Source organism: Panulirus ornatus, chromosome 49, assembly GCF_036320965.1.
Source record: "Panulirus ornatus isolate Po-2019 chromosome 49, ASM3632096v1, whole genome shotgun sequence".
NCBI lineage: Eukaryota > Metazoa > Arthropoda > Malacostraca > Decapoda > Palinuridae > Panulirus > Panulirus ornatus.
Window position 1 is genome coordinate 3036672 of NC_092272.1, and position 27687 is coordinate 3064358.

The following is a 27687-nucleotide window of genomic DNA, read 5'->3' on the forward strand; positions in this document are numbered from 1 at the left end:
GCCAATATGGACAAGATAGATAGCTAGGCAAAGCTTAAGTGGGCCAGGTTGGGAACAGTGTGGGTTAAGGATGGTTTGTGTAACCAAGCAATGGTTAATGGTGGTTTTCTGGTGGGTATATTGGTCACTGATAGGCAAGGAAGTACTAATGGTAAAATTGAGGTTGAGAGCAAGTGGTTTTCTTTAATATCACACATATACCCACCACACTTGTTCCTTGGTTGTGCTCCTTTTTTTGAAGTGAATTTTAGGAACTTTATAACTTAAGAGACCTTGTTTTCCTCATCAGCCTTCTTTAAAAAGTGGTAGGAATTTGAAAATACTTGTAAATGAAGTAAACTTTTTTTTATTCATTCTTTGACACTATTCTTGTATTTCTTCCTCTACATACTAACAGACAATCAATTCCAGAAAAACAAAAAGATCCTCTAAAATTCTTATTTTGGTGCAAAGTTAGTGAGCAAAACTCGATAAAAAGTTACATTAGGGAATATGGGAGGATATCTCCACTTTGATAAGGCACTAAAATTGGCCGTCATGAACACATTTAAGACCATGTCTTTTGTAAAACACTTAACAGATACAGTCTCCTATAAGGCCATAAGAGTACTGAAAGCTGAATGAAAGACTCATTCTGTATATTGTCATTTTTTGATTTACTCATTTGCATACCATTTATCTCAGATTCAGTCCAGTTGATTTAGAGTGTCTCCTCAAATTGTATGTTAGTTTAGCTTACGTTCTTTGAGAAGTCTCACTTGTGTTCACTTGGAAGTAGTAGCACTTGCTCAGCCAGTAATCATATGTTTGTAAGTGTTTAGACGAAATAGAGACATTGAAATCCACAAATGGATAAGAGCAATCCATTTTAAGGGGACAGGAAGGTTGGATTAAGAATTAAAAGAAATAATCTCACTTATTGAATGGGGTATATCGTGATAACTATTACCTGTATTATTAGTTTGTGACTTCTTAAGATAAAGATCATAAGTTTCGACGTCGAATAATATGGAAATAATGGGGGGGAAAATCTGTGAACTTAAATTCGACAGATCTTTAACATGCTCAATATGTCTTCAAATTGCCTTAATAAGCTCCCCGTAACCTCTGGTAGCCTCAGCTGGGTTTATTGTAGCCTTCAGCAGCTTCGTTATAGCCTAGAAATATGTCCTTCAGTAAGATTGGAAACTTGTGAGACCCAGAAAGGTTTATTTAGAGAAACGACTGTAAAGTGGATAGATAACATACTTAAAAGTCGAGACTCCGGGATCGAAACCTTAATATTTATTATGCAAAGATATAGGGGCAAAGAACGAACCCGATTCGTTGTAAATGAAACAATGAGCCACTTTCTCATTATTGAGCAACGAAATTAATTGAAATCACACACACACACACACACACACACACACACACACACACACACTTGGGATATTGCGATGAATACATTGGTTCTAAGGATTGCTACTTGTTTGCTAATTATACCAGATAGATGTGTAGTTTAATGGAGAGAATTAGTTTGAAATGAACTGCACTAATGTAACTTGAATGTAGATAAAGCTATGGTGTAATTAATAACGCTCTCTTATATTACGCTTGCGTTTAATAGTATATGCGCAATAAAAATAAGACCAAAAGAAAAATCGAAGTACTGTATTTAGATAATAATCAGACCAAAAGAAAAATCGAAATACTGTATTAAAAATCAGATTAAAAGCAAATCGAAATACTGTATTTTAATGTAGTATGAAATACTGAAGCTTGAGTTCATAATACAAAGTGCTTAGTGCTTTAAGTTGATGTGAAGCTAATAAAGTCTTTCCAGATTTCATTCCCACATTAATGAATTTCTTTCATTTGTCCAGTTCAGTAAAGATATATTTGTTAATGGAAAATATGACCTGCTAAAGTGTTCACTGCTACTTGTCAAGTCATATAGATATGCATAGACTTTTGTATACTCAGACCACGAAATATATAATTTTGTCCAAGTTGATATAAGAAATATATATATTTGCTGATAGAACATAACCGTAAGAGCTTAACCATATAGAATATTTGTTGAGAGCTTTTCAGAAATGCTTACAGAGAAGGTCGACATAAGCTTTAAACCAGACAGTAAAGGACGCCACAGATTGCAAAGTTTACAATATGATAATAAAAAAAAAGATGTTAACTGACTGTGCCACATATTACAAGGTCAATAAATAATGCGCAGTTCACGATAGAGATAAGCCATGGACATACTACATACCAGTGCACAATGCCCTGTGCATTTTATGATAGCTAAAGACATCCAGACGTTATAGCATGGTCGGTATTAATGTATCCACCTCGGTGATAATTTATCCACCTCCCTTAAATGACATACAAGTATCAGAAAACATATTTGACTGCAAGGACGTGATAATTATGTGCGAGTCATGACGTAGCCAAGCCAGAGGGCACATATTAAGACTGTGAAGTTTAGAAACTCCTTGACGGTAACACATGGGTGGTTTAGTGTAAGGGTATACTAAATTAAAAGACAGTACAGTCCTTTGTAGGTCATGTCGTAGAAACGTGGCCCAGCCTTACGAATTTCGCAGTATGGCGCAACCGATGTACGATTATAATGATATAACAGATGCGCAGTTCAGTACAATGACGTCCCAATGTAAAGGATTGTACAGAGAAGAAATACATTCCATAAGAACCGTCTGAGCCTTTTTAGTACCTGCTCCAGTGCTGAGCCGCTGTCCTCATCATCATCCTGCAAAAGGGAATAACACAAATACTTAATGAAATCACTTAAAACATATAAACTGCGCCTTTCAAGCTCATCAGTCAGACCCAGAAACCATCGCTTATTTGTACTTTATATTATCATGGAACAATGGCCTGCAACACTTCTGTTACACCTTCTCATCACAGTCAAAGCCCCGTCAGTTTGCCTTTTCTAGATATTCATTTTGTTTCTACTTAACCATCACTGCTGACAGTACTTAATATTTACATACATAATCTCCCTGCCTTCTCTTCATCCACCCTTATTTCATAGATCACCACTCTTCTCTGAGCCATATACACTTTGCTTTTGTTTGTAGCTGATTAAATTTCCATTTCATACACACATTTGTAGTCATAGACAGTTTATATCCCATCTATTGGTTTGAGTATCATCCACTGAGAGTAACAAGTAACTTTCAATTCTCTACCTTCCAATATTCCTCTAATTCTATGGTACGATTATCCTTACAATCTATAACTAGTAAAGAAAAATTATCCTTATTGAAACAGGTCATCCAAAGTGCTACTAATAATAGACATTTTTTCTTACCCACTTAAGCCACGCATTGCTCATAGAATCTTTTCTCTCAAACAATACATTCTTGAGACATTCTTCAGTTCTAACCCATTTATCTCTGTTTTACAGAACCTTGGTGTTAACAGATAAATGCTACAAACAGTTTCCACTGTGTAACATTTCTTAACAAACAATCCTGCTTTTAGTTATCTTGAGCAGACTTCAAGGTGTACAATGCTGGGCAGAGAATGGTTTCTTTACCCCAAAGGAATTTCACATATAAACATTGGTGGTCACAAATTACAAAGTTTACTTTTGAAGCATACAATGTGGGTTAGGCGACCTATTTTTGAAGAACATTGAAGCACTGATCAGTATGCATCTTTAGATGAAGTTACATGACCATACATCAAGTAGTCGCTCAGAACTAAAGCTGGATTTAAAACTTGACCAAGGTGTAGATATGGACATGTGTGTGGACCTAGACTTGGAAACTAAGGGTAGTAGAACAATTCTTCTTCTTCTTTGTTTAGGCAAGCTAAAAAAGTTATACTTTGTTCATTGTCTTGCCTCCCAATCTCATTGCATTCACTTTGCCGTGTGAGTAATTTGATCTATTTCCATTTTTGCATTCTCTGCATTTTCTATCCCTATTAACTCCATTTCTGATTCTGTAAGTTGGATTATGAAAATATGGCTTTTCAGAATATATACATATATACACGCATCCTCGACCAATGCCAAGTGCATAAAAGAAAATGATGAGCTTCCATGCATATAAAAGTACTTCTTACTTACTTTTTCACTGTACATGCTAAATTGATTCAAGGAAGATTTTTTTTTGTATGCACACCATGTGCACATGGATGCTGAAATATCCCCGGTATAGATGCTATTCTCATGGCTTCTATCCATCTCGTCAACAGTTTACTACTTCTACTTGTAGGTTAGTGTTATTACTTAGTTTCTTTCAGACTAACCTCTCATTTGCCTCATGTTCTACTTGATCACCCTAAGCGACTCATCTACCCACCTTTTTTAATGATATGACACTACATGTCTGTATCACATCATCATACTTTACTCTCTCTACCTAATTACAACCAGACAATTTATTAACTTTATTGCATTCTTATCATGTCTTGACCAGTATAAACGTGGCATCACATCCTTACATCGGGGTTTGATCATGTACTTTTCCTTGCATTTTTTCTTAAATTCTTTTTGCCATTCACCAGAGCATGTGGTACCCTCTAATTTTACCCCATTGCAAGATTGTGCTTCTAACTTCAGTTTTCCCACTATCATCCACAGCTTTCACATCATAATGCAGACTAGCATTACACTGTGATCTTTCATACTTTTCACATCTTACTTTTACTGCATTTACATTCAGCATCCATCTTCACAATAATTGAAGTATTCAACTAATCTGTCCATTACATTTTCATCACTTTAGAATTAAACCTTCTAATTAACTCATTAGCTTACCTACATATGCTTTTAAACCATAAAAAGGATGCTCTGAAACTGATTGTACAGCATGTAATCATTAAATAAGAATACAGTAAATATGGTAAATGGTAGATTGAATATACCCAAATGGTAAAACGTTCTTAATTGAGATTTGTTCACTTATCACTAGAGATTATGCATCTTAATTAGCTATTGCTTCTAAAAAAAATCTACAAGGCAATACACACATTTCTAATGCCTTTTCTTTTCTGATTGTTCATTTGCAGATATCTATTGGCACACAATTCTCTAAGACATGCTTTGCTTTGGTCACCCAAAGGAAATATGATATTCATCCCCTCTTTTCCACTGAGAAGGCCACTTGGCTTGGTGAAAGTAGCATAATGTTATGTTATTTTTACACTGTGCTCAACATAATTGTAAACCAGAGGTGAGAAAATAGACACCCCCCATGGAAATTGAACTAAAGATGGGAATTTTCATTAGGATTGACAACATAACAGTAAATTCAAAATTAAGAGGGGTCTATAACTGTTTGTACTTTGTTGTGAAATATTCGGTTTACTTTTACAAAATATTAAGGGGAACTCAAGTTACACAATATCAACTTTCTGTAAAACAGCTACTGTATGTAAAGAAAGTTTTGTTTGTAAAGTACGTTTATGCTATTTGACACCACAAGCCAGTGGCACATGCAGTATCTCATTTCTTATACACGACACACCTCTATGCATTTCTGTGTCAAAGAATGCTACACATTCATTGAATTAGCTACTTAGTCATCTGCAATATAAGAGACTGACAGTCAGACTGGGTCTATTTGGTGGCTTTACAGATGATTTCAACTATAAAATGGTATGCCAAAATTGTACAGCCTTATGAAGACCATTCTTAACTTAAGAGACACTACAGGAGGCATAATTATTTCCATATAAATAAAATATTACTGCTATACTATTAGTAAATGGAAAAGGAAAGGGTCAAATGAGAAGCATAGTTAAGAATTCTTATCTTATTAATGTCACACTGGAATCGAGTTAATTCACTCACAGCTAACTATACACTACAACTCTTCATTATCATGAACATTCATCACGCAAAAACATACGATTAATGAAGAGGTCTTCACTCTGCTCACCACTTTACTGTAACACAAAACAATTGTCTTGTTTATGTCATTCCTAAAACTGACTTTCTTTATCATCAGGTAAAGGATAATCAATACAAATGTTTCATATTTGGAAGAAGGTTTAAGGGTTATGCAGAGGTTTCAACATTCTCTCAGTAACAGAATACCTCCAACTGATAGGAGGGAGAGGGTATACTCCAGTATGCATTTTTGGCAGAGTAGTGAATTTGAAATATTTTTCATTCTTAAGACATTAGTCTAATTCATATTAATTGCATGACCCCATGTAGTTTAAAGTATATGCATCTGCTAATGTCCATGGATGTGGGTACAATGATATTTATGTGTAAATCTCCAATTTCATTCATAGAGAAAATGCCATATAGATAAGCTGAAGTTTTTCATGAAATAAGCTTTTCTAACTTCATAATAAGAATATGGAAAAGTACCTTTTGTCAATCTGAGAAAATGTTGAAAATACTGGATACCCGATTAAAAACACTGACACAGGAATAAACATTTTACAAACACCCAAACACAGCTATTCCAGTCTGGTCTCTATCTGAGAATATGCCAGAATATGCTTTATCCCAGATGAATTGTCTGTTGCAATTGGAATTAGTCTTCTAACTGAAATGACATAGAATTCCACCATATGTAACACAATTCTGATTTTCTTCTTTATATACAGCTCGCAAAAGATAAAGGCAAAATGACAAATGTGGAAATATGCCAATACAAAAAAAAGGTTAATTCGTAACCTATATTTCTTCAAAGACATGTAAAAATACTACTATTCATCATAACATTATTGGTTATTTTACAGATAGGATATACTTATAAATGAAGAGCAGCCATTTAAGCCCAAAAATAGTTTTTGGAACGTTTAATATATTCTTAAAAAATATTGTCAAACTAGTGGAAGAATTGATTAAACAGCTTGATTCTGAATGCTCCATATTAACTTGCATGACTGTCTAATGCTACAATGTACAGAGCAGATAAAATGAACTCTCATGACTGGCTAATGCTACAGATAACTCAAGAGTAATGTATAATAAAAAAATAATATTTACTGGTCTTCTAACAATTTACTGTACTAAGGCATTAGCATGCATAAAGCTATTCTGTACCATAAAAATATAAATCTATATGGAATTTCTATAAAGGCACTTCTAAGAGCAGTATGATATTACAGTTTCTCTCATACGTTTGTTGATGCTAAGTCTCTTTGAACCTGGATAATAGTGTGATGTGGGAATATGATATTACTCAACATAAAATGAATTCTACAACCCCGTGACCCTTTTTATTGAGGCACCCACTGCTTTGAGGTTGCACTCCATTCAGGAGTGAGGAAGAATGCAATATACAATAGTCAAAAATGCAAACAAGATTCAAATTCTTGAAAACCAAATATAATTGGAGTAATGAATGAGGTGAGGGCATGAACAGGTTTCAAAGAGTAAGAAGCATATTACTCTTCCTATGATATGAACAAAACTGGACTACCGTACATCATACATTCATCTCTTAAACACTTGAAAGTCATACCAAAGACATTACTGTTAATGCTTCAAGATTAGAAAACAAATCTTATTCAAAACTGCATCCTCACAACCACTGCAGTCACTGAAGGTTTAGGTGTCTACATGCTGAGTGTTATCCTGGTTACTGACACTCACAGGTACTTCTGTTATATGGGGTTCTACAGAGAGCTCTTCAGCACTTACTTCATTTGCTCCAGTTCTGGACTCTGTTTTGTCTAAATGCATTGTTACTTCTACGAACCTTGTTTCCTTTTTTTCCTCTTCAAGATCTTCAGTATGTACTACATCTTCCACAGTTTCAGTATCTTTCTTATGGGTAACTTCATCTTTGTCATCAAGAACCTCTGGATTTGTTTCAACATCATCATGGAAATCATCACTAACATTACTAGTGACATCAATATTAGAATCATCCTTAATATCCTGAACATTATCATTACTGCTATCTTTACTGGTATCATCACTGCTGATACTACTTACCTCAATGATAACATTATCAACATTAACATCAGCAATATCCTCAATGATAACATTATCAACCTTAACATCAGCAATATCATCATTCTGATCATTATAATCTACACCAAGATTAGAATCATCATTAATATCATTATCATCACCGGTAACATCATTATGCTCAACATTATCAATAATGTTACTGGCATCATCATCATCAGTAATATGATCATCATTAGCATCACCTGCATTGCATTCAGAGCAAGATCCTGTCGTAGTTTCCTCTTCTTCGCTTTTATCTGTCAATACAGGAAGAGGTTCTGCTACCTCTTCATTTACTTCTGCACCAACATCAGACTCGGCGACAATCTGATCACCCATTGAGAGGTTGTCCTCAGCATCAACAGTATCTTCTGCCTCAGCTATTTCTCCTTCTGGGGCAAAGCAGCCAGTATCAGGAAGCTTGGGTTCCAATAGAATTCCTTCTTCCTCAACAGCATCAGTTTCCTCTGTTTGTTCATGAATTTCTTTCTCTAATGCCTCACTTTTTAAAGTCTCACCATCATCATCTACTTTCACTTCCTGCTCTTGTACCTCATCTTCACTAATTTTGTCCTCTTCATTAACCACCTTGTGAGGCTCATCATCCTCACTGATGGTTTTTGTTGCATCCACAGTATGCTCTTCCAGTACGTCAGAGCTGTCAACCTGTAACTCCTCTTCTTTTTCAGAGTTGTCTCCCTGTAACTCCTCTTCTTTTTCAGAATTGTCTCCCTCTAACTCCTCTTCTCCTTCAGAGGTGCCTTCTTCTACTTCTTTTTCTCCCACATCTTCCTGATTCTGCCCCTCTGCAGTTTCATCATTCATCTCTTCTACACTCGCTGTTTCTTCTACAAAAGTGTCAGAAATTTTTTCGGAAGCCCAAGATTGGTCCATACTTTCCTCTTCCAGATTCTTCAAGAGGAAAATTGCTGGCTTGACTCTGACCTGTAAAAAAATAAAATTTGAGGTACAGTATGACTTTTTTTTGTGCTTTAACAACAAACTAAAAAAAATGTAAGCATTTAAACTACCCTGATTAAAGGCAGGATGAACCTCAAATAACAGGAAGTTTAAATTTCCAATACTAAGGACACCTCCACCTCAACAACCAGCTATTAAGAGCCTCCCACCTGCAAGCCAAGCAGATTTAAATGCAGCAGATCTCTCACAAATTATCTGGCTACCTATAAGTTACGGTACCTTTTACAGGCATTAGATCGCCTAAATGTTGGTAAAATATCGACCAGCTCCTCAGGCTGACATATTTATCCAAATAACACAGAAATAGGGTTGGCTGGGTTGTCAAATATGAGTCTCCATGGCTCACAAATTGCTCAAACTTAGCAAAGAGTTAATGCTTCTGAAATCATTATAACTGAATGAAAATGAGTAGTTCTGATGCTTGTGCCCACAAGTGGAAGTTTGAAGTTAATAAAGAGACTCTGCACTTAATGCTGAAAATATATGCTGGAAAATTCTGGATGCTTGTTTGACCATTACTAAGAAGCAGATTCTGTTTGCTTACAAGAGGAAGTATATGAAAAGGACGAATGCTGACTTACCATGTATACACAAAGAGGAGATAAAAAGGCTGGGATGCAAGAAGATTTACAGAAGAAAAAATTATGAAAAACAGTAACACAGATAAAAGAAAACTGTAATCTTTGAAGGGTACACATTACCTAATTTTATATTGGAGACAAAATAATACCTTCACTGGAGGAAACTGCTGATAATTGAAACTGAGATGGGAAAATGCTTCCACTGAAGAGACAATCTCATGGGATGATGTGTAATGTTTTAGGTTGTAAGAGTACTTGGACTTTCCCTCGATCAACAGATGGCTAAAAGACCGTAGATCTCTACTTCCTGCCTTCATATTCTCTGTCTTGTTGTACCTGTAAGTTATTTTTTTTTTTAAATGCATGTTTCTGAAGTTGATTAAATACTTTGTTTAGGTAAAATATTTATGGAACAATTACTCTACTAATAAGATTAATCAAGGTTATATAAAATAATTTCCTTCTTGCAATATCTTGAGTGTTACTAATTAGATATGTAAGCTGATTCAACTTTTATTACTTTTTTATTATTTTGCTTTGTTGCTGTCTCCCGCGTTTGCGAGGTAGCGCAAGGAAACAGACGAAAGAAATGGCCCAACCCACCCCCATACACATGTACATACATACATGTCCACACGCAAATATACATACCTATACATCTCTGTACACATATATATATATACACACACAGACATATACATAAATACACATTAAACTTTTTTTTTTTTTTTTTTTTTGCTTTGTCGCTGTCTCCCGCGTTTGCGAGGTAGCGCAAGGAAACAGACGAAAGAAATGGCCCAACCCACTTATCTTTTAATAAAATTCTTCCAAAGTGAGATAACACCCTCTAGTTTAGGTAATATACTCATGGAATAATAATTCACAAGTAAGATTCATAAAGTTATATAAAATCATTTCCAAGGTTATATAAAATCAGTTCCAAGGTTATATAAAATCATTTCCTCCTCTTGCAATACCTTGATATGCAAGTCAATTAAATCATACCTTTTAATCAAACTTCTTCCATTGTATTATGCTATAAGCACAACAGAGCTAACCCAACAAAGTATCTGAACTTTTTTTTTCATTGGAGGCTCAAGTCAAGGACAAAAATGCACATCGAGGCCAGATTTTAATTGAAATATAGAGTTTAATGAAAAGGGAAAAAGAAGACAAGGAAAAGTATTTAAGAAATTTGAAGGACTAGAAAAAGCTGTCTTTTGAAACGTGCCAGGTCATAGATTGGGAAAGAAATGAGAGGATAGAGAGTTCCAAAGCTTCAAGGTGCAGGAAAAGAAATAGTTATCAAAATGGCCCATCCTTGAGTGCCAACAGCCGCACAGTAATCATGTGATGCAGCAGCTTGCCAAGTATTGCATGGCCTAGCTAGTGCCACCCTTCTTTGGGATGGGATGTACCAACACATGCTTCCAGGAAAAAGGAAAAATTCTGGCTTTTAAACAGATATAGAACAGATGAGCAAACATAGGTGCAAGTTCAGAGGCATACCCTTTCAGTAAATGGGGATGGATGCCATTGGGACCTTGCCTATGTCCAGTATGAGAAGTGCTCTTCTGACAGTTTGAAGAGATTACAGGAAGGAGCATCAGGGGATGAATGAATGTTAGGGTTATCCATGATAGAGTGTGAGGAATTGGGAACCAGAGTTGCTTTGTCTGTGGCAGACAGCGATAGTATTGCCAGAATGGAAAAGTGAAGGAAAGGTAGTGACAAAAATTTTTAGCTATGCCCTTGGATGAAGACCAGAAAGACCTATCACTGGCTGACAAGGAGAGATTATCACACTGCTTTTGAATGAAGGAATGCTTTGCCTCATGGATAACGTACTTATAGTGATTACAGGCAGTGATAAACACTGAATGGGAGTTGGAGGAAGAAGTTTTTCAAGCCTAATATGCCAGATCCCTTGCCTGAATGGCCTCAGAACAGGAATGGTTGAACAATGGATTGCAAGAAGAGGTCGTCTTGTAGGAAGAGTGGCATAAATGCTTCCATTCCCTCAACAATAACCTCTGCTATGAGTTTAGCAGAGAAAGAGAACCACCGCATAAGAAGCAGTAATATATCCAAAGAAAGTCAGAAGAGAATTAAAGTTAAACCTCTTATATTATGGTTGCAGAGGTGGCAGTAATTAGTGATTCATAATTATGTTATATAGAAGAACTGTCAACTTGCCTCCAGTTATCATGAAGTTGGATAAACCTTGAGACCCCTGTCTGTGCAGCATAATTATCGATGTGAACATTGACATTTGCATCTTTAGGGAGTATCTGATGTAACTTGTAAAGAGCTGCACCTCCAGGGTAGTTGCTGGCTGAGATAGTTAACAGCAGAGAGGTGAAAGCCACATTCACCAGAAGGTGGAGTGCACACCCTAAGGCTAATAATTGACGAGTACCAGATTTTTCTCGACCTCCCCAGCTGTAAAGATAATTCATCTTTTAGTTTGTTTTATAATGAATAACCTGGAAATTTTTTGTGTATGTGCGATCTGACTGTAGCAATGTCTCTGTTTAAAAAATTTTGTATACAAAGAAGTTTTACAGCTTTCTGTCTTGAAATATAAATCTGTCAGAATAACGGATAAGAAAAACAAGTGAGCTAATACAGTTTATATGGCCTAAGATAGCCCTAAAGATATGGCATAATTTCAAGGTAGAAGAGGTGGGGAAAGAGGTACTTACCGACAACAAGATTTTGCTATGATGGCACGACTAACATGTGGCACTCTTCGCACTACTTACTTCTTGGATATCAATATTGTAGTCATAAGATAGTCATAAAAATAAATGACACATCAGTTTTTTGGTTACTTATATACTTGCATTTTTACTCAAACTGACAGACATATACTTACCATTTATTTACATATATATTTTCACATCAGAATTACTTTCAGAGAGTGACAGTCTCTGAAATAAGCACCTACAGTGAATTAGAGACACTTAGAAATCATAAAAATGTCACAGTTTTGGCAGATTGTTCAAATAAAGCCCACAAAGCTTAGCACTAATATGATGATTCCTGCTGCCTGCTATGCAATTCATTATATGATGACTCCTGTCTTTTTTGGGTTGAAATCTGAGCTTTTTCCAACATTCACAGTCTGGTGGTACATTGAGAATCTTCCATAAACATTATAGTTTTTCTCAGTTTCCACACCTTATGGTAATGAACGCCTAACAGCAATAATTTTAATGAGAATGTATTTAAAAGACTGCTGCATTCTAGTATGGCTATGAATGAAAGGTACGGAAGCCACTTTTTTACACCAAGAAAACATGAACACAGAAAACTGGGATCACTTTGAGTGATGGGAATACGCTCTTAGTGATTTTTCGTGTTAGTGAAATGTTGTATAATTGAAACCAGATACAAGTACGAGTCTGAGAAGGGAATGTAGTTAATACAGTGGATGCATTAAGGAGTGAGAACCTGAGGGAGACAAAAAGCTGATCTGGGGTGGTGACCACCATAGCTAAAACATACAGGGAGATAAAGATAAAAGGAGTTCATTAGGGTAACATAAAATTGGTACCAAAGGAAACATGAAAGGAGCATAAAGATAATGAAACTCAAGTACTAAAGATAAGGTTGATGAATCTGTTCAAGAATTTCTTCAGGCTCGCCTCTCTTCACTTGTAGTGTCTATCTATCTAGCTAGCTACATCATGTGTGCTGTTTTCCAGTTTCAGAGTGGGGTGTACAGGTACAGCTTTTTCTACACTTATGGTTACCAATCTTCATCATATTGTCAGAAGTTAAAGAAACCTGTAAATTCTGCCATTTGATTTGGCTAACACTTAAGAAAACTGGATGCTGCTTGCTTACACTAAAAAATGTGAACATGTAGAAAAAAAAGTGTGGCCACAGTAAGTTTATAGGTGAAAAAAGAAGTGCAGAAGCACCATGAGAAAGAATCAGAGCTTGAGGGGAACAACGACTAACTAAAAAGTGGTAATATACTGGCTTGATGGATACTGTCAAATAACTTGGAAGCGAGCACATAAATGGGAATTGGGTGTGCAAGCCCTTTGACAGCCTGTGGAGTACCAGGCCCTTGTTCTAAAAAAATATAATTCCAACGAAAAAGTGCTTGGTTTTATCGTATACTAATGAGAGAAAATATGGACTTTACTACCAATGGTGATGAAGTGCAAATCTGCCCAAGGAAAAGAACCATCACTGGTAGAATGGGCAACTTCTTAACATATATGGTCATGTTTCAATGGGTAACTAAGGCAAGTTTATCTGCTACTTATATTAAAATCATTGGACTTAAAACCTGAAAAAAATTATAATGAACTAAGTATTTACTGAAACCACAGTGAGTTGAGTTACACAGGCATATAAAACAAGGAACTGGAAAAATGACAAAAAGTAAAACCAAAAATAAGAAATTACAGTCATGCATCACTACTCTTGAGTGCAAGATTATGACTACACAGTACGAGGTTCAGCAAAGATATGAGTGAAACATCAAAAGGAGACAAACTGTATATGAGAAAAATTACACCTACTGACCGTATATCACTTCATCAGCATTAGTGTTGTGGATAACCGCAGACAGCTTTTAGACAAGTTTCAAGAACATGTTTGCATGCTAATCTTGAAGCACTAAACATTCCCTGTCTTTACAGCAGGAATTATAATAGACTGTTCTTTTACATACCAGTATAATGTAATACACACTAATCATTAAAGGTACTCACAAGAAATGGCAAGCTCTGGCAGCTGCAACATTGAGGATGGGGAAAACATAAATGATAAATCGGAGTTCCTTATGGGGCAAGAAGGAGTACACGGCAACAAATAAAAGAGCTGGTGCAACCAGCACTTGTAGCCGCTTGTCCAAAGCAACACCAAGGGGTACCAAGAGCAGACTTGAACCCAAAGCTCGTGGTAGTGCAGAGTACCAGTACCACAAGAAAGGTGAGGTCTGACAAGAGTTAAGGAAATAAGCTAAATTTATCAACGTACATGTGAACTGTATTTTGAGAAGGAGACTGCAAGACAACAGCAGCAGTTTACTATAGTAAACTGATATCACTTACCTTTAATCTGCAATAATTGTCAACTGATGATGAATGGTTCACTGCTAGTATCAACAGATGACGAATGGTTCATTGCTAATATCAACTGCTGATGTAACGGTTCCCACCCTCATTTGAATTCTCAGGTAATGTTTCATTCTACCACATAAGTGTACAAGTCACTAGTATTCTAATAGTATTCTCCCACCATATATGGAAACATTATCACTTACCTCTAAGTCTAGATTTGTCAGCTTACACTCTTAATAATGGGCAGAGATTTTTCTCAGTATGAGATAAAAATACTTTTTCTTCATGTATAATAAAAGGCTAGGGGAACAAAAGTGAATATGTGGCACAGGGTAGAATGACTTTGGTAAAAAAAAATGACTATCACGGAGGCACAGGGTAGAATGACTTTGGTAAAAAAAAATGACTATCACGGAAAGATGTAATGAGCATAGTCTGATAGAGAGAGCCACCGAAAGTGTGCTGATGTGGTTCTGGTATATGGTGAGAACAAGTGAAAATTGACAAAGATGGTATATATGTCTGAAGTAGTGAAAGCACAAGATAGGAAGACTATGGAGATGGAAAAATGGAGGGGAAGAGGCTTTGGAGTATTGGGATCTGAGCCCTTAGGAGGGCAAGAAGTGTGCACTGAATTAGGGGGCATAAAGCAATCAAGTGTAACCATGGAGTAGCCTATAGGATCTGAATGTGGATGGCAGTCTATAGTTTTGGTAAATAATAAGTGACAGCTGGAGACTGGATGTGTGCAAATGAGGCCACTGTTCTTTTGTTCCTTTAGAACCTTTCTAAAGTATGAAAGGCAATTCCAAAGAAAACTTAAGTATGACGCACTTTATATTGTGAGTCTTGCCTTGATATCATGTAACTTGACAAGGTAGAACTGACTAGTTCTGGTAATGAGTTAGCAGAACTGTGGAGAATTACGAAACCCTAGCTGGGACTGGTAACCATATGCTTCAAAGTCCAGTATCTTGACTCCCTAAGCAAAATGAAGCCCATAAATTCATGATGGGGTGGTTGATATTTTTTGTCTGAATAGTGATTTCACTATCACTGGTGGTTGTGCAATTACATCTGATTTTACAGTAGAATGGCAAGGAATCTCCAACTTGACATTTATATGCTGAAGAAAAATAGACCTGGTCAAAAGGATACACCCCAACTGCTGCTTTGATTTTTGTATGTGTTGAACCAGAAAACTTCTCCTTCTGGCCACAAAAGTCGACCCCAAAAGAGAGAGTCGATGGTTATAGTCATCCCAAGGCAGAGGAGTCCAGCAGGTATAGCAGTCCGCAGGAAACTGTGGAGTATGACAACATCAGTAAAGGAATAGCTGAGAGTAAATCAATTTGTTTGCCATTTCCCTCCTAAGTGGGTAACATCAGGAAAAGCCAGCTGAGCCTAAAAGGAAAAAATATCTTGATTTGGTTTCTCTGTTCCTTCTTTATTGGAAGTGACAATACCAAAAGAGGTTTTCTAGCTGCCTGTTCATGCCCCTCTTACATACCTCCTGCAACAAGCACGAGATAAAGTATTTAGGTAGTATAATTTCTGCCCCTTTTCTCTGTTTAGTAAAGGTTTTAATGTTTGAGTTACTGTCAAGTATCCAGATGTTATCAGTATATCACATACAGTATATCACATAACATCTCTGGAAAAAAAAGAAAAAGTACACAACTATAGGAGGTGACTAAGGGGAACAGGAGAGGGTGCTGGAAAAGAGGAAGGAGCCAAGTGAGGCTTTTCCTCTAGGGCTTGGTCATCTTTTCCTGACATGGTATCTTGCTATGGTGAGAAATGAACAGCTTTGAAAGAAAGTATTAAAAAATATCTAGCATTAACTATTGACAATTTCTTAAGTTCTAATGAACTTGTGAATTTCAACATACGGTATTATCTGCAATCTACGTTTCACAAGGTCAGCCAGCAGCATAGGTCCCAGCAGAAGACATAGCTCAGAGCGAAATATGAAAACTGCAATCCCACATGTCCATATAAGAGCACCATGACGTTGCTCCATCCAGTAGGAGAAGGCAAGCAGTGCTGTATAAGAATATATTTATCAGGAAAAAAAAAGATTTAGGTAACAGAACTGACAAAATCATACAGTATAAACTTAGATAAGGCACACAGCACAAGGAGAGGCTTTATTCTACAATTGCAAAGTAATTTTTAAGTTTAATCTGCATCAAAAAAATAATTATTTCTGTATTCATTCTTACGTTTCATGCTGTGTTCTTTGAAAGGATGTACAATATTTACTTTCTGGAGATTGTCATGATATTTATTTTCCCTCCATAGGAAGAAGCATATTGTTTTTACTCTGATTCTTAACTTTATTTTCATTTCCAATGGCCAGCAACCTAACCCTAGTTAGGTGACGATGGATTTGACCTAACTCATAAGAGTAAAGTCAAATGTGTCTTCACTAAGCTAAGGCTTTTGACTCGGCCTTTATGGGTCAGGTTTTTGGTGTTAAGGGCATAATGAAGATGCGGGAGAAATGAAGATGGCCTTTAATCTCTCCCTTATGGCTAAGGTCAAAGGCTAATGGTGTCGAGAGTATTGTGGGGATATACTGAAAATGGCCTTTGTCCTTAACTTTTTGTGTCAGTTCAGAGGTGTTCAGAGTGTACTGAAGATGTATTACAGTTAAGATGAGGGTGTAATGAAGATGGCCTTTTACTTTTACCATGCGAGTCATTAAAGGCCACTGGTATCACAGGGGTAGTGATGATGGTCTTTGGCCAGAACTGTAAGTGTAAGGTTAACCTTTTCACTGCAGCAGTCCTATAACCCTGTATGGTTGATTCACACATACCTTAAAACAATCTCCATAATTATGTTAATAGGAATAACTAGAATTTTTTTTCTAAATAAAATGATGTACAACTCGACCAGATGAAAATTTGCTCAATTGCTTTACATCCTTTAAAGTTATGTTGTTCCATTGCCAAGCATATGAAGTTTGCAGTGATTGAAACAACTATCAGGATGTATTAATTATGAGGTAAGTTTGCCTCCATCAGATTACTACAATGAGATTAAAGGAAAAATGCTGAAAGATTTGAGAAGTGTTTATGAAGCAACTATGAGGTTGGAAAACATGATAAAGCAGACTGAAATGGGCTGTGGAATATGCTGGTAATTTATGAAACTAGCAAACATTCTAGAGGTAGCAATGGAGCATATTTACTAATAGAGAGAGGCATGTTTTAAGTCATGTGGAGAAATGAATAAGTGGTTTTGTATTGTGGCTAGGATAACAAAGTTATTCAAATAGCTTTAAGAGGTGGTAAAGGAGGGAATCTAAAAACTAAGGCACGTTTCAGGACTGGTGGAGGAATGAATATAAGGTTTAGAGTTGTGACAGGGGAGAATGGTGTGTTATATCCTAATTCATGATTCCATTTTTCAATTAACACTTCCCTTCACATGGCATTTATAGCAGGTCCTGGGAACCAAAGTATTATACCATCATTAGTTTATAAGACACATCTATTCAAGACAAAATCCAACTGTTTCGTAGTATATTATTTTCGTAGTATTATTATTTTTGCCTTACAAGAAGAGAGTTTTACTCTCTTGTTGCTCTTCAAAAATGAGCACAGTGACTGTAGAATGGAGTGCCTTTCCTACTCCCACATCTCTTGAATTTGGTTAGTCTTTCTAAGAGAGAGTTCAGAAGTAACAGCTTGTTCATGAATGTCCACTGGACAGGATATGGTTAGCAAAACGTATCATGTTACTTAGAATAGAGTAAGAAGAAAAATACAAGCTAACTTACCTGCAACCAGAGCAAATGTATTTGGAAGTGGCCGACTCATGTAGTATATGAAGTGGAACTGTGAGGCTGTAATGAGTGTGAACCATATCGTAACGGGCAGACCAAAACTCTCTTGTAATTGCTTCCGGAACTTTCGCCAAGCTATGAGGACCAGCAGCCCTAATACTCCTCGGACTGTTGGCAGACATTTCAAATTTGAAATCTTAGTACTCTGTTTATCAAAGAATTTTAATAGTCTTCTTGATTGCAAACATTTATACATGTGCATATGGAAGCAAGTATAGTATGTAAATAGTCTTCTCTTTATTTCTGTATCGTTGTGTCACCTATATTAGGTATAAGTAATCAGTTGGAACATTAGATAGCAGCCTTTGCAAACACTTCGCTGGAGTTGCCTTCTGCCATTGGCTTGTTTAAGGTGTGGCATTAAAAGGCTAAGAAGCGGCAATGGACTTCACCAGTTATGGAGACACTTTTGCTGTGCCCCACATTCCCCACACACTTGAGGGAGTTCCTAAAGGTAATGGGCATCAGAGATACAGATAGATAGATAGATCTACATGAATATATAGTTGCACACATTCACAGTGCCAGCTGTACAACATTAGTATGTAAACGAGATCATTTTTCATTTGCTCCTAATGTTGATTTGCTAAGGCATGAAAAATGTATCTTTTTTTTTATGCCTACCTCAGCAAGGTAACATCTGGAAAAAATTAAAACAGCCTTGTTTCCATACATTTGGATACTCTCTAGCTGTCATTTATAATGCATTGAAACCACTGCCAACAGCCAGATTCTGCCTACGAACATGTGGTTTACCTTGATTTCTTCATATGCCTATTGTTCTGCCCATTGCCTTTCTATATGACATCAATCCAATTCATTCTATCCCACATATATTTCTCGTCCTCCTGAGTGATCAAACCCTGATATTAAAGCCATCTTGACTCCAGCCTTCTATCTCCTCAGATATGGAGAATGTTTAATGAAAACCAAAGAGGGAAATACTGGAATAAACATGGTCTAAAAATCATATGGAAGAAAAACGAAATCAACAGAGAATGAGTTGCCTTACATAAACAAACCCAAGAATGACTGAAATGTGAATACATGAATTACATATCAGCATTGAACATGAAAGCAGAATGCACTGATGACATGAACCAATGTTGGCAAGAATTTGAAAAAGACAGTATAGTACTAATCAAAATATAAGCCATTATGAGAACCAGAACAATCATTGGCCAGGTTATGCCTACTACAAAAACTTGACATACTAGAGACTTTATACTAGAGTATACAAAAACGGAAAGCCCAGGTAAAAATGGGAACAGAAGAGCAATGAAAACACTCATCAATAATGCCTCTAAAAACAGAAATGACCCTGCTCCACATGAGATGTTAAAAAAATGAGGAGACCCAAAAACCATATGAGGACAAATAAGGAACTGTAAGCCCTTGGAAGATAATATAAATAAATGTACAAAGCCTAGAAAGTGAAAACTAGAATCAAAGTGAATTACATCAGCGCGTAAAGGGATAAGAGCACAGTTCTGGTAAACACAAAAGAAACTTGGTTTAACAAAAAAGTGATATATGAAGCAATAATAGAACATGAAAAATTTAGAGCACATGACAGCTAGAAAATGAGTGTGGCCTTCCTTCATCTATCTTGCTAATGAGGAAGTGGTAAACAAGTATGAAAAAACAAAAAAAACAAAGGGATAGCAAAGGGCAATTATGTATGAAGTAAAAGTAAGGAAAAATATTTGGATATCCATTAGAATTTGTTTCTAACTGGTTTTCCCACAATAGCATGGTGATGATATATGCAATTACAGAATGTACAATTTCTGGAAATAAAATGCAAAAATAAGAGGTCAATTACAATCTTACGTGGTTGTGCTTTTTGTTTATTTGGTCACTTCAGCTTCTAAAAACAGTATAATGACAAATGTCATTCAGAATAATAACTACCTCATACTAGTTATGGTTAATCCTATTGCTGGGATTCTTAAAAACAAAAGCTAAAGCACAAGGTGACAAAAGTAAAATTTCCTATATCAGTATTAAGGGATATTTATCTTTGGAAACTTGTAAATAACACAGTAACTTACCAATGTACTGAGCAATAAACTTGGAGAGTCCAAGGAACCGAACAATGGCTACAGCGGGGGAGGCAATAGCAGACACTACAATGGGGCCGATAAATGTTCTTGGCACCACTCCTGGGAAATCCTGGTGGTCATACTGAAACGATGCAGATGGTGAATCTTGAAAGAAATTACAACAGTGTGTCTATATACAACAAGTTTCTTTGTATTAAACAGCAAGATGACTGACCCAGAAACCCCCTTGAGTAACTTATGCAGTTTTCGTCCATGTTACTTGCTAATCCAGTTGTACCAATACATTCCACTGACCTCTCCTTTCCTCGTCTATCCATTTCATAAGTTCTTTTACCTTCTGTCCAAAAACCTTGACAAAATCAACATAACAAGGATGCAAGTGACTATGAACTGAATTACAAAGAGCTTCCACTGTACATTCATTAAAAAGATAGCTAACAATATGCATATTTTTCTTTTATCAAAGTCTTCTGGTTACATACTGTATAGCAATATACAGTAAAAGAATTTCACTGACAAGTGAAGTAAAAGTGAAAAAAAATTCAAATGCAACAGGCAGAGTAGTGAGTACAAAACTTAATTCTAGCAGGCAAGTGAAGATTGAAAGATGTTCATCAAAACATTTACTATGACATTTACCATATCGTAAATAGCTGGCAAGTGAAGATTGTAAGATGATCATCAAAGCATTTACTATGACATTTACCATACCGTAAATAGCTGGCAAGGGAAGATTGAAAGATGATCATCAAAGCATTTACTATGACCTTTATTGTACCGTAAATAGCTGGCCAGTGAAGACTGAAAGATGATCATCAAAGCATTTACTATGACATTTACTGTACCATAAATAGCTGGCAAGTGAAGATTGAAAGATGAGCATCAAAGCATTCACAATGACAGTTACTGTACTGTAAATAAAGGAGAAATATTGTCATGTGGACAAGAAGAGTTAAATACCTAGAAACAGGATTGGGTTGTTAATATGGTGTAAAGTTGGCTCTTGCTGGGAAATAAGGAAATTGGACACATCCTTTGAAATATAAAAAATATTCCATGTGGATACAGACATGGACTTTTAATATGAAGATCCTGCAAGATATTTAAATGAAAGCCAAGTCTTTCTATAAAAAACCTATAACATTCTAAGATGTGCTTATTCCAAGAAAGACTGTTAGTTTTAGCAATTCCAGCAATATTGATGTGGGATTATAATGCAATAGTGTTGCTTTACTGGAGGGAATGAAAATTATCTTGGTAAAGAAAATTAACTGTACCTGAGTTTTTATGTGTCAAATGTTCCATGCTTACTCCTCCTCAGTTAGCATTGACTGCATGATCAGAACTGAGAGTGGAAGTGTTTTCATGAGGTGTGCAAGGAAGCCAATGGAAACCTGAGCAAGTGAAGAGAAATTTGCGGGGACTGTTTTCATCAGCACATAAGACTATGATTTGTCATTAATATGTGAGAAGTCATAAGTACATTAGAGACAGAGGACTGAAGAAGGCCCAGTGACCATTTATTGTGGTCAGATTTTACAAGTATTCTAACCTCATCCAAACGAGTTCCTCTGAAGAGCAAATCATGGCAAGCCTGGAGGTTGAAGCTTTCTTCCACCTTTGTGTATGGTGCAACTACAAGATGAATCAGTGCCACACTTGCAACCACCAGGTCCATCTGGAATTACAAGAAAAAATGGGCACTCTTGCTTTGTAAGATTTTATTTTACCTAAAAATACAAGTAGCATGAAATGATTCATTTTAAATACTGATGGTCATACAGGAGATTAATGGTGTTTCACAAGCTCACATCTTGTGAAGAGAAGATACTCCCTATTTCCTGTTTCAGAATGATTTCATAGAGGGAAATCCATCACCTTTCCAAACAGTATGATGCTAATGGCTTAAGAGAGGTCTGCTGTTAATGATATTTTACAAGCCCACATCTTGTGATCAGAAGATACTCCATATTTCCTGTTTCAGAATGATTTCATGTATGGAAATCCATCACCTTTCCAAACAATAGGATGCTAATGGAAGAGAGGTCTCCAAACTATTGTCATGCCTCTTCTTACACACCAGTATAAAGTTGATGAGAATTCTCCTCTCATAGTTTTCTATTCCATCTTCATCTCTTCCTCTATTAACTGAATTAAATTTCCTACAATTGGAATATATGAATTGAAGGTTTATCAATATCATGCAATAAGAGATTTCTAGGTTAGAGAAGTTCTTTAAGGTCAGATAGTCATAAGCCCATTTTGTTACTGCATTAACAAAGCTTTGGTAAATTTCCCATGAAAATCAAAACCATAATTCCTCTAAATATATCTGCATTTGACCAGCAAAACTGTTATTACATTGAATTATCTTCAAACTGACTAAAGCAAATAATTTGCAATCATAAACCAAGTGTATCTGATAAATACTTACTTCAAATTCTTTATGACTCTTGAAGAAACAGAAGTACGTGATAGTAATAATAATTATGTCGAGCATATTGATTTCTAGAAATCAGATACATTTAGTAGTGGTTCCAGTAAGTATTTCTCATCACATTTCATTAGGCTAAGCATAAAATTTTAGGATCTGTAATACTGAAAATGTTATCACCAGGTCATGTCTCAGTGGTACAGAAAATGGCAAAAAGCCATTATTACCATTTAACATCTTGTAAAATATACCTGAGTGTATGTAGAACTGTTCTGATCACAGATAAAAATACAAAAAACTGACTATGATAACATTTACAGATATAAAACACTCTTATCAGGAACAGTCACCAGCACTTATGAGACAGATAATGCTTATAAAACCAGCACTCTATCCCTCTTGGGTGAGTGTGCCTACAGCATGATGGTAGATGTTCTCCTATCTTTGCTTGGTTGCCCATGTGTAGTGTTAAGGTGGCTCAACCTTTCTCATATAGCATGACAGTATAGTATATCAAAATGGTATCCAGTGAGTAACTTTTGAGTTCGTCTGCCTGTCTCTGTATGTGTGTGTGTAATTGCTTACAGGTACAGCACAGGGAGGGGATTCTAAACTCATGGGTCCTCTTCTCTTGAACTCTCTCTACAATTATATCACCTCTTAAACTTTCATATAGTCAGCATTCAGTTTTATGACGTTACTTATTCCATTTATCCAGAAATCTAATGCTGTAAAGGTATTTCTTCACGTCTTTTGTTTACAAGTTTCTTACTTAGATTCTTGTAATGGTTCTAGTGATGTTAAGAACAGTGTTGACTTCCAAGTCTTTCTCGTGCACATTTTCTTATAGACCATAATCATATCCATGCTTTCTATCACTGCTTAGGTCCCCTTGTAAGTTGTTGCAGTCCTCCATGTTTTTCACTTTCCTTGTGACCTATACATTCAGGTAGGATTCCTTACCTTCTGGAAAGTCATTTACATAGATCAAGAAGAATAATGATCCCCGAACCTCAACCCATGTTGAGAGGGCTCCTCTAACATGCACCTTTTGTTCCCTTCCATTTTGATAATCTATCAGTCGAAAGAGTCTCCTGCTTATTCCTGCGAAGTGATCCTACTTCTTAATCAAATTATCATGCAGTACAGTGTCACATGTTTTCTGGCAGTCCAATTACATACAATCTACACAGCAATCCATGTGCAATCACAGCTCCCTTTTCACATCCAGGCCCCACAGAACTTTCCATGGTTTACCCCAGACGCTTCACATGCCCTGGTTCAATCCAATGACAGCACGTCGACCCCGGTATACCACATTGTTTCAGTTCACTCTATTCCTTGCACGCCTCTCACCCTCCTGCATATTCAGGCCCCAATCACTCAAAATCTTTTTCACTCCATCCTTCCACCTCCAATTTGGTCTCCCACTTCTTCTCGTTCTCTGACACATATATCCTCTTTGTCAATCTTTCCCTACTCATTCTCTCCATGTGACCAAACCATTTCAAAACACCCTCTTCTGCTTTTTAGTGCTTTGTATACATGCACACACACCCTAGCCTATGACAGGTATGTCTCAGCCTGTTTGTCTGCCTGATTGAGTGAATGAGTCTGAAACACAGTCACATACTTCTAAATGACTGATTGATTGTTATTGCCTGTTTTCACTGCATGGAAAGAAAGTTATGATTTTTGGGTCCCAATCTCTTGAACATTATCAACTATCATCAATGTTTGTATGCTATCTCCATTAACAATGTTCTCAGTCAGCTTATTTCATTCATCTGCCACTCTTAAATAATAAAATTACTTCATAACCCTTTTTAAACAAGTTTCTTGCCTAATTTGATGTTAAGTCCTCTGGTTGCTCAACCCCTACATCTTTCGAAGACCTGTTATCTGTCAACATCATCAATTTGATTTAAAAAGTAAAGATTGTGAATAGGTCACACTCTCTCGTATGAGTATGTATGTGTAAACACACAGAAATGTCTGTATCTAGTCAAAGAAATGTTTATGAGTAATACAGTAGTAATGCAAAAATGAGCACAATTAGCAAGTTACCTAATGGGTTAAAATACATGCATAGCTTTGAAATGAGAAATAATGATAGATACTGCAATACTGTAAGATTAGGGTAAGACTGAGAAAGGATGGTAACAGATAGGTAAGACTGAGAAAGGGTGGTAGACAGATAGGTAGGGTTTCACTGTGACATAAGATAGAATACCAGAAATGGAAGAAGAGAAGCCTTAGAAAGTGACATACTCCTTTAGTCATTCATTTGCTTCCTCCGCAGTATTGTTTCCTTGGAAAATTTGGACCAAATACTTTATCCTTTATTAATTCACGTTATGTAAAACTAGTAATACTATCATATGCTTTATCAGTAGTTTGACAACAATATCACAGAAAAACAATATGCTGCACTATGCTAAAGTGTTTATATAAGGCCCTAAACTGATGAAAACAAATCTGTAAATATTTTGTAAAATAATGGTTTTGAAGTTAGATATTTCAAATGTACATATGAGAAAAAATATTTATTGCATTTCCATATCTATTATACAAAAAAGTTAACATAGGCAGCACAAATTTGGATCTCTGATCCATATACATACGAATTACAAAACACTACATACTTGTCACTCAAAACTAACAGTATACTGAATCAAATTTTTGACATCTTTCTTTAAATTCTGGATAGTTATGTATAAAGTGAAAGAATCAGGTTTCACTAAAGTCTGCCTTAATTAGATTCTGTTCAGAACATGCTGAGGTGGAATGTGTAAATGAATTTCAAAAGGCTCAGTGTAGTGGTGCACCACTATACTGATGCTCTAAAAGTTTTATTAAGTCAGAATGGAAGGCGTATGTAGGTTAAGTATCATAGAAATTATATACAACATTTTGTTTGTGTCTTCTGACCTCAGGAGTAATGTCGTATCATATGGTCATCTGATTATGGAAAGAACAGGTGTAAGTATTAGAAAGTTAGTTAAACTAATAACCTGTTAACTAATCATTTCAGGTTCATTCTTGTTTTGGATTTTTGTCATTGACTTATTAGTACCATACATTGTGGATAATACCTAAATATAAATGGATGACACAATAATGTACCCGAGCATGAAAATTGAGGCAGAAGCACGAAAATCAACAGATTTAGAATTCCCATATGAACTGCTCTTTTATCATAATAAGGAATCATATTAAAACATGCACATCATATATCATAGATCAGAATAATGCCACACATGAACAGTGACAAGTCTATATACCATTATCAGTAGAGTACACAGAGAAAAACATAACAAGTGCAATCCTCGTGTTACTGAATTTTCGCAAAAGCATCAGTAAAACATCAGCTAACGGCTATTCTAAGGGCAGCAATAACATATGTCTCGAGTCCTTGGACATTACATATATGATATGAGAAAGTCACCGTGCTTGAAATAACATTTACGAAAAATCACATAAAAGTGTTGGAAAGTTATGATAAAGATTTACTATATTCAGTCTAGAGGTACGCTATGATAACCTGCTGGTACTGTGATAACTTAATGATTCATTTAGTCAGGCTTTCCTAGCGTAAGGTATAGAAGAAAAAGAGCTGATATGCTCTGGTGTCTAGTTATCTCCCACGAACAAGAAAGCATAAATATTATTTATTAGCTAATTCTCAGAGGGAGCAATTAATGGTGTTAAAAAAGTCATAATGAATGTTCTCTCAGATATTAACATGCATCTCATGCTGAAGGTTTAGCATAAAGCACAACAATTTAACACATCCTGAAAGACAGGTGTACACTGGACCAATATAAATTGATTAACCCGACTAATTAACCCCAAATTATGATTATAATCACTGGTTCTCTTGTCTCCTCCTCTTAAGAAGACCCGATAAAGAAAATGGCACACTGAATTTTTTGAACTGCTCTGTCAAAGTGAAGCCAAAGCCTCCCTCCTCCCCCACCCCTGCAAGAACAAGTTTTCTCATTAAATATAAAAAATAAAACCGAATTTCTGGGAAATAGTCACTCCACATGCATTTAAAAAGACACTTTTTAAGATAGTCGTTCACCACCACCTACAATACTTGACATGGCTGGTAAATTTGAAAGTGGATGATGGGTTTGGTTTTATGAAGCCAGCGTGTCTCTCTAGCCTGGGTGGGGGGTTGTAGTTACATAATGAAAGCTGTTATATAACAACCACAACCTGCATTCCTCGTCCATAGTGGCGTCTGTTACCACACAAAGGTCATCTTCGACTCTAATATTCACCCCTAAACATGGATGTAGGTGTATGACCCCCTGAAAAGCTTAGAATTGGAGGTTAATGGTGTGTTAAGGCATTATATTGCCCCCAGTGCATACGTGCATACAAGAATGCGCAAGCACACTCGGAATTCACCCTCGCCATTACCCTCGTCTTTTCTCGTGACTAAACCAATATAATTACTTGATATTACCACACGATATTCTACCTGGTGTTGGCTATTCTTCTGCCACATTGTACCAAAGTTTCCATTCAAATATACTCACCATTTTGCCTAGGATAACCATGTTCATCGCTCGCTTCACCCGTACATACTACCTCTCCATTGGCAACTGGTGATTTAGCCGGCCTCTGAAGTGGTTTTCATAGGGGATGACAGGCTGGGGTTAATACTGCGTGACCTGTGGTGACCTTAGAGGACAAAAGGCAATTTGCAGAAAGTCCATAAATTTCATCCCATGT

General features: G+C 36.2%; 1 protein-coding gene across 1 annotated transcript; it reads right to left on the minus strand.

Annotated features, from left to right (window-relative positions):
- Nucleotides 1–2494: 2494 nt before the first annotated feature.
- Alg12 (Alg12 alpha-1,6-mannosyltransferase) lies at nucleotides 2495–27683 on the minus strand. The gene is made up of 11 exons (XM_071690824.1): nucleotides 27492–27683; nucleotides 22060–22185; nucleotides 20496–20628; nucleotides 18376–18549; nucleotides 16478–16631; nucleotides 15744–15888; nucleotides 14235–14461; nucleotides 11698–11943; nucleotides 9651–9837; nucleotides 7625–8884; nucleotides 2495–2752 (listed from the first exon to the last, which is right to left on the minus strand). The coding sequence occupies exons 1-11, from the start codon at nucleotides 27516–27518 to the stop codon at nucleotides 2636–2638; spliced, it is 2796 nt and encodes a 931-aa protein (XP_071546925.1). The 5' UTR covers nucleotides 27519–27683; the 3' UTR covers nucleotides 2495–2635.
- Between the last annotated feature and the right edge of the window lie 4 nt (nucleotides 27684–27687).